Genomic DNA, 13368 nt, shown 5'->3' with positions numbered 1-13368 from the left:
AAGATATCATTTATTATAAAATATTAATTTAAATTATTCAAGAGTTTCCATTTTGTAGAAAATTTTTAAAATGAATTTTCAAAAAAAAAATTGACTTAAATTTTAGAATTTTTTTAATAAGATTGTTTAACTATTTTTTAATATGAATTTAATGTGTACACTTGACTATTTTGAAAGACGTACATACATATGACAAGAATGTGCTGAATATTTAAAAAAATTTACATTTTCTTAACATTTAAAATAAACTTTGGCATTTAGATGACTAGCCAAAAAAAAAAAAATTACTCTCACTCCCTTGAGTAAAGTTGAAATTGAAATTGAAATTAATAATAAAACAATAGATTTAGTAAATATTGCACAGATCTTTTTTAGTGAAAAAAAACACAGAAAAGGTTTTAAAAATTAGTATGGTACTTCAAAGGAAAAAAACATTGCAAACACTTAGGCCATTCACGATTTAAATTCTCCATCTGCCCTGTCTCAACGCGTATGTCCGTCTGTCAATGTCAGAGACGAGTACGGGCGCCGGCGAGGGAGATCACACGTCAACGGGCAGTCAACGAAGCGCTGCGGATGAGGATGGATGATGCGCATGGAGGATGGCATACCCAGCCAGTCGAAATAACTGGCTGGGTAGCCGTTGCCATTAACTACGGCCTGTGTTTGTCAAGTGATGTTGCGGCAGACATAACTATTAACTACGGCCTCTGTCAAGGTACAAACCCTGCGCAGGACTGACGCCAGGTACACCGTCACTGGGCAACATCTGACGCCGGGTTATAATCCTTAGTACTCCAGCTGATACGGTTGATAAGGTACAAATAATATAAACGCATTTCCAACAATAGAAGGTGCGATTGATATTTGATAATTGAATTGATGTTTGAATTGACATTAATTTCAATTGAAGAATATGCGTTTAAAACTAGTAATTGAATTGTTATTAATTCATTATATAAATGTTGGGAGACTGGGGAGGAGGATGTTGGGGAGCGGCCGCAAGGCATAATTATTGCAATTCATTGAGACACCACTGGAACAGAGCACTCTCTGAATCAGCCAAAAACAATGCCGAGAAATTAAAAAATGAAAATACAGGGAAAAAACTGTGGAAATTTCCCCTCAAGGCAGCCACAACTTCAGGCTCTCTTGTGCTAATAGGAGATACCATTTCACAGGCTAGAGGACGTTGGCTTTCTAGCAAAGAATCCCCTGAAGAAGGTCATAATAAGGTAACTCGCATTCCTGAATCTCAGATTTATTTTCCCCTATATGATTGTCTTCATACTCAGAAATTTCCAGAGGGTTTCCTTTTTTCTTTCCCTGAATTTTTCATCGTCATACCCTGAAATCAGGCCTAATGGAGTGTTAAGAAGAGATGTTTGTAAATTCTAGACGGAAATTTCGGAATATTTTTTTTGACCTAGTCGGTTTGTGTACCTTTTTGAGTCTCTTGATGAAACTGGTTATGAGCGTTAACGCCAGATCATTTCAGAGTTTTTCGTGGCTTTCAACATAATCTTTCTATTGTGAAATATAGGCCGTCAAAAGGGATTTCTGATGAATAGCTTACGCCGTGGTTACTGGTAGAGGGAATTGCTATCAGATGTTTTAGAGTGGTTTTTAGAGGGTATTTCAAATAACTATCTGGTATAGTGCAGATTCTTAAATGCGGTGCACGACCTGCTAAGGTATTTGATTTTAAAAGAATTCAAAATTTATTTTACTGAATTATTGCAACCATTTTGGAAAGAACAGGGAATCTGATAAAGATCTAAGATTGTCATTACTGGGCCCTGGAAAATACCATTGGTATTGTTTAGGGTTATGCTCAACTGACGGCCATTTTGTATATTTTTCTCTTTAGCTAAGGGGAATATTTGCCATATTTGCAATTGTTTCTCTTAAAGAAGGATCGTGACTTTATAAGGGCGATGATCTCAGATTGTCAAGTGATTTCAAATTTCTTTCGCTCTTTCAGAATACTCCTTTACAAAAAATTAGGATCAGTGTTTCTTGACGAAGAGCATGACTGGTTATGAGGATTGATGTCAAATAATTAAAACCCCTTAAGACCTTGCAATAACAGTCATCTTAATTACATAAATTCTAATAAATAGGGGCATCTGATGAAACTAATGTAGACCTGTGCACAGCTAGGAGCGTTGATTTCAAGTAATCTCCATGCTTAGTAGGGCTCTCTCATGGCAACTGTTTTTGTAACTGTTAAAACACTATTCGGATGAATAGGTTAAGAAGCATCAGTTGCGACTGGATAAAAATACTGATTTCAACTTATTCTTGCAGCTTTTGAAACACTCGTTGCTAATGCAATGGTATTTTTTAAACAGGGTATTCTGCAGAAGACCTTATATGCTCATGACTGGCTAAGGGCATTGAGGATGACATCCTATGGTTTTCTATTGTATGGCCCAGGTACTCAGGCATGGTATGAGTTTCTTGACAGAGTATTTGTAGGGCAGTCTCTCAGAAACCTTTCTATAAAGGTAATGATAATTTGGATATACTCTTTCTTAGTCAGATTTTAAATTTGAGTTTTGTATGTGGAAATTGAAAGAATAATAGTATTAAACAAAGAAAGTGGAGAGAAGATTTATTGCAATCTATATCGAGCATGGCAGTTCTTATGTAGCTTCGAAAATATTAGCTACTACATATTTTCTCATGAATTTTCTCTTCTCATAGAATATCTTGTAGTAACTCCAAACAAATCATAAAGACTTAGGTTCAGTTCAGAGGCAAGGAGAGATTTTAGTGTTTACTAAGCCTTTGAATGTTATCTTGAAAGCTGAATGCTTGTAATTAGTTTTTCATATTGTTTCAACTCATACAATTACAGACTTGTTGCATCTGAATTTTCACCATCTTGTACAGGTGGCTTTGAATCAGATAGTTGTTGGTCCTTGTGTAGTAGGAGTTATTTTTGCATGGAATAGTCTCTGGCTAAGAAAGCTTAACGAGCTTCCCACACAATACCAGAAGGATGGGATCCCTACTCTTATTGCAGGTGACAATTAGTTCATTTGTTCTACTTCTCACTGTATGCTACTGGATTGGCTAATTACTGTTTGTCTGCTTGGTTTACACTGTACAGGTTGGAAATTTTGGGTCCCAATTACAGTTTTAAATTTCTGGTGATTTCTGAGACGTCTAACCCTCTTCCCCTTTTTTCCTATACTAGCTTTGAATAAATTTTACAAATGTTTACAAATTTTGGAGCTTGTTGACGAACGTGGATGGTGGTCATAATTGATTGCAATTTGATTTATAGTGCATTCAAATTATAAATTCACAAGCCCTGAAATGGGAAATGGATTAATATTTAATCTTACCATTTGCAGGGTTGTGCCTCTACACACTCGAGTAGCATTCACGTCTACATGTTCAATTTTTTGGAATTTCTATCTGTCAACTGCCATGGGGAAAGCCTGAAATGCCACTCAGTGTCTGGCGGGCTCAAGATAACAAGGCTAACTCTTGTGCCCTTCAAGAATTAATTTAGCTCTGCAGTCATTAAGCTGCAATTTCGGCAAGTGCAGAGGATTATTGTATTAACATTATTTTACTCCAAATTAACATATATTATTCAAAATCTTGTGAACTCAATGCTATTTTGGCCTCTCTCTTCTCCACTTCTTATGTCTTCAGCTGTGTTTTTTATATCACCATGGTCTGTGTTAATTATTACAGATGCTGATGTATTGCTGCTATGAATTTATACACCATACTTTGCTCTTAAAACCAGGGTTGAAATTTAGCATCTTCATCTTCACCAGTTTTAGGAGTCATTAGGTACTTAATAACTACCCAAAGACGTTTAGGAAACCACTTCACTGTCAGAGTTCAAATGAAATAAACTGATGGCAAACTAAGCAATTTTGATGAGCCCATAGGAATCAGTTCTCATCTATGTCGTGGCTACAGATATAATACAAGGAATATGAGACAAACGAAACGAAATCAAAATGAATGAATTACCATACAAAATCAAAATGAATCTATTACCTTTTCGTAAATAAGCTATATTTCAAAACTATTTAGTAGAAAAGAATCAACATATAACTCATACCGAGTCATTGGTAAGAAGACATTATGGTGTTAATGATTCGAAGTATATCAATTAAGTTAATATAATTGTTTTAAATCAGTAAATTAGGTAAAAGGAAGTTATATTTATAGAATTAACTGAAAAGAGGCTGTTATTTTGGAGTTTCTATTGTTCTACTAACTGAAAGCTATGTTCATGGGAAAAAAAAATCAAAATGCTTAAAACGAGGTCTTTTAGAGTTTCTATTGTTCGAATAATTATATTATCTTCTATCGATCCTTATGAATACTATTCTTCTTTTCAGTTAACATTATTTTCTACTACTTGCTCACTATCATCACTGAAATCTAAGTCATTTCTATCCATGCCAAATGACGAATCAACATTAGAAGATCTCACATCTCTATTACTTTGAAAAAATCAATCATCATTTTATACTATGCTTATATTCTCTCTTCTTCTCCAAACATCTTGATAATAAACTACACCCATGGCCTTGAGTAATATGGGATGCTGGAGGGCCAACTACCTTTGTCTTAGAAGAAAGCTAAGACCGAGAATTACTCTTCAATGATCCAATATTACTGCATTCACTATTTTCTTCAAACCTCTTGCCACCTTAGGTTTTATCAATGTTTTTATGACCTCTCAAATGCAACCTTTCCACTCTTCTAAGTCCAACATGATAAATATAAATAATGAAGTTAGGCTTGTATTAACTTACTCTTAGTTTATGGTCAGCAAGAAAGTGTTGCCTACAATCATTCCCACCATGTGTAGAACTACTATAGATTTTGACTTGAACAACTTCTTCATGTGCAAGTCAATTGTCACTCTTCTAAGGGAATTCGTCTATTTTTCTACAAAGCATTATTGTATTTACTTTCACAAATAATGTGACCATGTACTTGACTATATTTAGTATGTACAAAGTTAAATATATCCATAATGTATAGTTGTGTTTCATTATATATTGTTAAGTTAATCTACTAACCAATTTCTATCCATCTCAAACTATAGGCTACAAATATTAGATACCACAGCTTGGTTGCGTTTGATTTGATGAATATTTATTTAAAGGGCTTTATGAATCACCACCTTGCATCTCTATTTCCTTGAAAACATGTTTATCAAGTACATTTGTATAAAGGGTTTCTCCCATTTTAATATTTTAAACTTTAATTGGTCTATGGAGTTTATTCCATTTGCTATTTTTGAACAACTAGTTTGGAGGAGTTATTGATTTAATAGACAGTGGGTATGAATATTTTCTAGGACAAATATATGGAATGGCTTCTTTACTATTTGACATAATGACATTTAGAATATGTGGGGAACTAATTAAGTTGATAGATCTATTTTTAATTTATGTTCAAGAAAAGGTCTTCATCCACATAAGATTCACCAGTTTTTATTAATGTTAAATGATATAGTTTTGAGAAGATTGCAAAATCTTATACATAGATCAAGAAAGAACTATCAATGATGTCTAATAAATAGTGAATAATCTAAATTCAAGTGCTACACAACCTAGGGACTCCAAGCACATATCACATTTACAAACTAATTTTTTTATCAAAAAATAAAATAAGAACAACAAAAAGATAAAAGAACAACAAATTCTAGCAGACTTGAAGATAAGTTGTTTTAGAGACTTTAAAATCTACCATTGCTTTCATTACATGCATGAAACAATGGAGCGCTTTTCGTTCTGAAATAGCAAAGAGCCCACTAGGGATCAAGTTTTGCTGAGTGCAAAGCCCCCGACACCTAAAACGGATGAGGATGGGATCGTGCCTTGGACGAATTTGGCATAATGGATAGCCCTCAGTCCTTGGTTCTTAACCAAAAAGGCTAGGCAAAAAAGCTGAACCTCCATAAAAAAAAATAGTTGTTATTTTTTGACATTGATTCTAATTTTGAAAAATGCATATGATGACTAAAATGACACATTCATTTTCATTTTCATTTTTATTGCATCCCATTTATTAGGAGGAATGCTGAGTAGATATTAGAACTTCCAAGAAGTATTTAAGGCTTTTTCAACTTAAAACTATTTGACTTTTTTTTTTTTTTTTGTTGATTATCAATTTAGTATAAACTCATTCAACAATGTCTTGAAATAGGACCTTTAGAACTCTAAAAAGCTCTACACAAAAATATTAATCGAACAGCTTTAAATCCAAATCCAAATGGAAAAACATCAAGAAATCTATTTTCTTTCTCAATATATAAGAAACACTTTTTGAAATCTATTTTATATCTAAGTATGGCATAAATGTTGTACATTTTAGAGCATTTGATATAGTTAGGGATGATCCATTGTAGGTGAGGCCGAGGGTGCTCCTGGCTGATGGGATTGGGACCTGACGGAACCTCATGCAATAGCTTCATGCTTCCTATTCTGCAACCCTTAATCCTTCCTCCCAAATTGTTGCACACATGCATTGGCATTGCCTTCACTGGCCTCTGCCTCACTTTCTTCTTCTCCAATGCTACCTGAAAGTTTAAGAAAATATCTCATTGGACTCAAGACAAGAGTTAAATTAATGTCAAATTACAGCGTGTCGTAGATGAAGATGAACATAATACCCGAGGTACTGCAAGTAGTAACTTTTGGGGTTGACATTCCGATTTCAAGCTATCTGCAGGCAATTTTATAGAGTAATTTCAGTTCCAGTCATCTGCCATATTCCATAAATGAAATCAATAACTCTGAGAAAGGGAACATATTGATAAAAGCTTATATTTTTATTGGTGAGGAAAATTGGAAAGAAGATTACCTATTGGACGAACAAGTAAACGCACAGAATGTATGAGAGCTGCAATGAAGAGAAGGAAAAATGTCAAGCGAAGAGCAATGGGGGCGGCTGCTGGTGCAGAAATCCTAGTCAGCATACTTAACTCTTATCTGCTTCACAAGAATACAATGCATGTTCTGAACAGCGATAATCCAAAGGGCTTGCTTACAACAGCCTATAAATTGACCGACCTTTAAAGAGGGGAAAAAAAATAGAAGCTATAAATTGGGCAACTAAGTAATGGACCCAAAATCTACTAATAATCCACCGCTGCTGCAGCGAATCGATACAATCATCACATTTGCCTTCTCCATTTCCAATAATTCAAGTGAACTGTCTGAAACAAAACTTCAATCAAGTTGAGGATTTTAAGAGTATGAATTATCCGTCAAAACAAACACATATGCTGTACATTAAATACAGTGCATTAACAGAACGAATTTCTGTGCTATGTCAGGAAACGGGACAAATAATGCACATGTCAAGAGGATCGGGGGAGATCAATGAATTTTGATAACGCCTGTAGATCACAGAAAAATTACGAAGGGCGGCAGGAGGTGAGCGGCGGGAATCGAACCGCAGACCTGGTGGCTTTCCCAAGAGAGTGAGTGATTCTGTTTTGGTTATATCTGAGGACATAATTCGGAGAAGCAGCCGGTCTCAGAGGACATTGTCAACGACCATTTATAGAGGAGGTTACGCTTATTTGCAATGCAATTTACTTTATGAATATGAAAACCGTTGTTTTGTGTTCTAGTAAAAATCTTAGACAATGAAGAAAGAAGTTAGCAAGAGGTCCTATTCATGTCGAGATATTTACTAACATCATATGATAAAGTATGTATCACTAAATACAACATCAAGAAGTTCGTTACTCCTCTCTCATCACAAAGACAATGGCTACCCTTGTTTTGCCCCTTGTGTCATGCCCTAAATTATACTAGCTAAAATCCTTTTTTTTTTTAATGTATTTATTTATTTATTTACTTTTTACAAGACACTTCATTCAATCATAACCATTATGTGCATAAGATCATATATACACCCCATGGTCACATATCATATAATCTTCTTGCAATTTCATACTCTAGGAAATCATTCTACTAAGTCTTATACATTATTTATTTGCTATTACTTCTTCTTCTTTTTTTCTTTTAATCCGATTGATTATAAATTTAAGTATTGATCTTTTAATCGCTTTTATTTTATTCAATACTTCCTTTATTTATTTATTCTAACCACTAATATATAACTAGTCAATAATTTCAAATTTTTCAACAACTAACAAAGGTTCATTTGGTAGCATGATCTATATATATATTTCTTACTAAATGTTCTCAATCATTATTCAAAAATTTATTAAATTTAACAAAACTATTTACTTTAATTTACACCCCATAATTTTACCCTAAATACTAGCTAATATTCCTAACCAAGAACTAACCCCCTCCTTCTAAAGCTAGCGCCTAGCCCTTTATGGGTTATTAAATCAATGTTTCCCCACTTCCAACATGGCCTAGCTTCTAGGTTCACGTGACCATTAATGATTTGTTGATATGTCTTCCCCCTAGGCAATGTAGACGTACAGGTTAAGTTGACATTCCTGTTTAATAAAAGAAAAGTTTTCTTTTGTTAAACTTTATCTACTCTGGACTTTGGCGCCCAACCTCCCCACGTGAGAGGATATAGCACATAGGATGGACTCCCAAGGTGGTCGGCCTTGGGATGTCTTCTAAATTGTTTTTCTCTTTAATTTTTTTTTGACCTGTTGAATGTACACTTCAGGGCAAGTATCATGTGAGTTATGACATGACAATTCAGAAATTGTTTTTTTTTCCTTGTTTTATATATTTATTTTCTTGGAATAAAGAACATAGCCCTAGTTAGTGGGTCTAATATATTTTCTCTTTTTGGTAGTCTAAGAATATTCTTTTTATTATTTTAACTGTCTGTATTCATAAGGAGGAATTAATTTTCTCCCCATACAATTTCCAGAGAGGAGAAACACACTCCTACAGCAAGGCTAACCCAAAATTGATCTAAGTATATGCTTTTCTTAGCTATCTCCTTTTTACTTTGAGTTGATTAGTAGTATCATATAAATTCTAAGAGGACATAATTGAATAGGATAGTGTTGTCTACTTAGCAACTTTATTTAACCTTCCAAGAAATTTTAATGCATAAATGATTAAACATATCTAATAAATTATCAAGCAAGATGATTTACTTCCAAGTTATAAAATGCTCAACCAAACATCTTCTCCATGCAACATTTGCATTTTAAACCTTACCAACTATATTCACAACATTATTCTACATGTCACATATAAGGTATATATCTACAACATATCCAAGATAAGAAACCTTCACAACACACAAAATTTATCATAGAGAACTTCATTACAAGTGAAATATAAGCATACAATTTTTCAACCTTTCTTCCAAAATTTTCAAATGATAACAAGGATAACATTACACTCTACATTTTATATTAACTCTTCCATTACTCATAAACTTCAAATGGTCATTTCTTAACAAAGAGACACACATGGACAACATTCTCAAATTCTTCCCTCTACATATTCATAGGTATCAATGACACATTCTCCTTTCATCACAATGTGGCATTACAAGAGATTTTCCAAAATCATGATCAATGAGAAACATGAACATTGAAAAGAAAACATGGACATTGAGATGCATATACAATGAGCCTTCTTTACACATTTGGATCTTCTCCACCTTGACAAGGGTGAAACTCTAATACTTCATGGCATGCATCCTCACAAGACCTGCACATAACACACAAAAATAGGAACCATGGAGGCTCACCTCCCAACCTAGGCTTCTTTGAAGCCACCCACCGAGCAGGGGAAACAAGAACCAAACAGGTTACACACATACATTACAAAATTTTGCATACATACACAACACTAACACAAATCAACACCCTTCCATGGCTTGCACAATGATTCACCATTGGAATCATAAAACGTTGGGTGAAGGTGGGCTCTTCAAGGAGGAGAAATTATAACAACATAAATATCATATTGCCAATGCATTTTGCCTCTCAAGGCCACCACAACATAAACAACATATTGCCACGACATTGCCTCTCAAGGCCTTAAAAAACAACCATCTTCTCCTATCCACCAAACCTCCTTATACCTCCCAAACAACAAGATTCATGGCCATGATGGAGCCCATGCTCCATGATAATAACAAACCTCATCATGAGGTTTAAAAAAATTCTTTTCTCACCTGCAATGTCAAGCCCAACTTGTGCCCTTCACCCAAGGCTTCTCTGCCCTCCCAAGGGTGAGTGAAGCCTTCACACCCATAATCACAATCAACTCTCACATTCAAACAAGAAACAAAAAAAAAAAAAAGGAAGAACAACAAAACAAAACCATGAAAGGATTTCCAAAGGCACAAAACACATTCACATCTCCACAACACAATGACAAAGATCATAACACTAGATTCACAATGCAATGCATAATCCATAGATAACTCTTCACACTTTTCAGATTTTCTTATCCATAAAAAGAACAAAAGAACATGTTTGAGCCACCAACCTTGGTCCAAGCTAGGTTAAGGATAGTTGGAGTAGAGCCCCCTTAATCTCCCTCCAAAACTTAGTTGTCTCTAAAATTAGAGAGTGGGTGAACAACCCACTAACTTGTCACTTCCCCCTTAAAAGACTCTCCACTAACCCTTTTTAGTAAGAAACATCAAGCCTCCCTATCTTACATTTTTGCTCCTCCAAAATAAGAAGGTTGACCAATTGGGGTTGAGAGGGTTCTATCATAGAAAAACTCAAATTTCGAATTGGTTCAAGTTGGCTTTGTTTAAGGGGTTCCCATAGCTAGGAAAACATTAAAATACTTAAATTTAGGCCCCTAACCTACTATACTACAATTAGGGTGGCTTTTTAACAATAAAATAACACCTTAGGTTCCCATTTATACCCCCTAAACTCCTTGTCAAGTTTGAATTCGAATTGTAACATGATGTGACCCATCCAAACACACTCTCCCAAATGGGTGTACTCAAGCATTAATTTGAAAAGAAGGAACAGGATCAAGATTGAGTAACCTTGAGATCAACGCTTTAGGTGACATGTCATCAACACATAGACTATACAGGTGTCAAGTGACACACATAAAAATACATTACATTTTCCTTGGCATGCCTTTAATGCATCTAATATATGATTAAACATATTCACAAGCAAGCAACCATACAATTATGAAGAAAAATACTTTCACAACGAGGCTTTTGAATCTTCCAAAGATTCGCCTTGGTTAAACTATGTTCACAAGGTTTGGAACTTGTTTCCCCAAGAATTTACATGGTTCCACTTTCCTGCACACTTAGCTCAATGTCAGTAGTCCAATGAAATAATATAAAAATACATGTAGATAAGTGCAAAATAATCCAATATCATTTAATCCACACTAACTTATTCAGTTAACTTCCATCTAATTATTTCCATAAACTATTCAAACATTTCAATATCAAAATATGTGTATCAACATTTATCTTTCTTATCATAATGAAATTACCGTTCTATACACTATCACAATACTTGTCTATCATATCCATGAACACTAAGGTCATATCTATTAAATTATTTAACCAAATAAATGGATTCTAGTATATGTATTTAAATCGAAATCACTAATATGCAAACTTGCTTACTAATATCTTTTCAATCAAGTTAAAAATAATGACATTCCTAGCAATATCCCTTCATCACATTACGAGGGGTTTGTGTGTGAGTTTCTAGGGTTAATTCCTCAGACTGTTAGAATGTTTCCATAATTATGTCATCATAATATAAAACCAATTTTTGAATGTAACCATATGTCTTGCTGTCCTTATTATCAAATTACATTTATCTACATATCATAATCCTCATCTTATAAAGCATCATAATTGAATTAACGTTTATCTATAGATCATAAATCATCATAATCAAATTAACATTTTGCATTGCATCAAAATCTAATAGTATCAGATCATAAAATTGTATCCTTATGTGTTTTATCATTTCATACAAAATAATAGGTTCTTATGTAACATGATTAGATTATCATTTTGAACAACCTCATAATCTATTCTCTATCATAGTGATGAAATATTAAATTCATGACTATTAAGTTACAAGGCATGTGAGTTGGGTTCATTTGCATATCTAAATCTATCCTTTGGTGCTAATTTTCATTTGAACATTACAATTTGACATTCAAGTATTTATGTAATTCAATTTCCATTAAAGCAATTGAAATAGCTTAGAATATGAAATGAAATAATTAAGTATGACAATTAAGTTCTAATAAGTGTGAATCATCAATATGTTGATATTAGAATGACATAACCCTATAGTCTCAAAACTATATCAAAACATCAAATTAAAAGTGCCACAATGCAATTATGTCGTCTATACTACAATGGATTGGGTGAGGCCTCACACCTTGCGCTTGCACCTAGGTCTACTATAGAGGGGACTCTGCCCGAGCCTTTCATCATGGGGACTTCAACAAAAACATTTCTAGTGATTATACAAGGTATCTCAGTTTTGGGTGTGTAGATTTTTACTAAAGCAATACTCTCTAGTCCTTTTGGAAAACCTGATGTTGCAAATGTGAGGCTCACTCCTCCACCTCTTGTTTGTGGAGTAACTTTTCTGGAGTTGCAAAATATATTGTCGTTTTTCCTCCCAAAGTGAAATCTTGAATTTTGGATAGTACCAAAACCTCTCATGTGGGGGTTTGTGGTCTAGAAATGGTTGAAAATGTTAGTACCTTCCAATGTTGTAGGTTGTTTTGTAGATTTTTTGGTTGTTGGCCTTCTCTACTAGGCTTCCACCATTGCGTGATATTTTTGTAGAGACAATTGGTTTCGAGTAACTTTGAGCTTTTCCCTTGTGCCAAGGGATGTTTTCTTGTTATTTTTCCATCTTCCAATGAAAGAGATTTGGTGGTGCGAAAGTTATGGGTTTGGGGGAATCACTATCTTTTAGCCAAACCTTGAGTGGTCTCCTTCAAACCTCTAAAAAATCCACCCAGTCCGTGTTTGGTCTAGGTTCAACTTCCCAACCTTCTCCTTCATGTCCAAGAATATTCTCATTTTGAGGACAACAACTAACTCTATTGGTTATTTTTTGAAGGTGAATGATACCACGACTACCATTTTTCTCTCTACCTTTGCACACATTTTAGTTGACATTGATATCTCCACCCCTCTTCCTAAGGATGTGGTTCTCATGGTCTAGGAGAAGCTATGAAGTCAATTGTTGGATTATGACTTAGGTCTACCATTTTAATGTCATAAGTGCCTCTCTATTGGTCACCTAGAAAAGAAAAATCTCTCTTGTGGTGTACATGCATTGTCACTTAGTGGAAGGGTGCTAATGATACAAATTTTTCTATCTTAATCTCTGATATTCCTCTAATGACACATCATAGGCTGATGATGAATCTCCTTTGG

General features: G+C 34.3%; 1 protein-coding gene across 2 annotated transcripts; it reads left to right on the top strand.

Moving 5' to 3' along the window:
* The first annotated feature begins 813 nt into the window (after positions 1 to 813).
* LOC149579865 (uncharacterized) lies at positions 814 to 3616 on the top strand. Of its 2 annotated transcripts, XM_089787403.1 has the most exons (5): positions 814 to 1235; positions 2355 to 2510; positions 2899 to 3031; positions 3119 to 3158; positions 3366 to 3616. In XM_089787403.1, exons 1-5 carry the CDS (start codon positions 963 to 965, stop codon positions 3454 to 3456), a joined length of 693 nt encoding a protein of 230 aa, XP_089643529.1. In that variant the 5' UTR covers positions 814 to 962; the 3' UTR covers positions 3457 to 3616. The 2 variants fall into 2 exon arrangements, with proteins under 2 accessions (XP_089643529.1, XP_089643537.1); XM_089787411.1 differs by lacking the exon at positions 3119 to 3158.
* Positions 3617 to 13368: the final 9752 nt, after the last annotated feature.

Source organism: Cupressus sempervirens, chromosome 1, assembly GCF_028749045.1.
Source record: "Cupressus sempervirens isolate cs-2001-9-10 chromosome 1, ASM2874904v1, whole genome shotgun sequence".
In the NCBI taxonomy this organism is placed as follows: Eukaryota; Viridiplantae; Streptophyta; class Pinopsida; order Cupressales; family Cupressaceae; genus Cupressus; species Cupressus sempervirens.
The sequence above is the reverse complement of the archived record's forward strand: the minus strand, read 5'-3'. Positions and strand labels throughout refer to the sequence as shown.

Bases quoted from the DNA above. Each gene is read 5' to 3' on its own strand.
- LOC149579865 (XM_089787403.1), top strand. From the start codon at position 963: ATGTTGGGAGACTGGGGAGGAGGATGTTGGGGAGCGGCCGCAAGGCAT. The intron at 2,511-2,898 runs GTAATGATAATT...CATCTTGTACAG, and splicing joins TCAGAAACCTTTCTATAAAG to GTGGCTTTGAATCAGATAGT. The intron at 3,032-3,118 runs GTGACAATTAGT...TACACTGTACAG, and splicing joins GATCCCTACTCTTATTGCAG to GTTGGAAATTTTGGGTCCCA.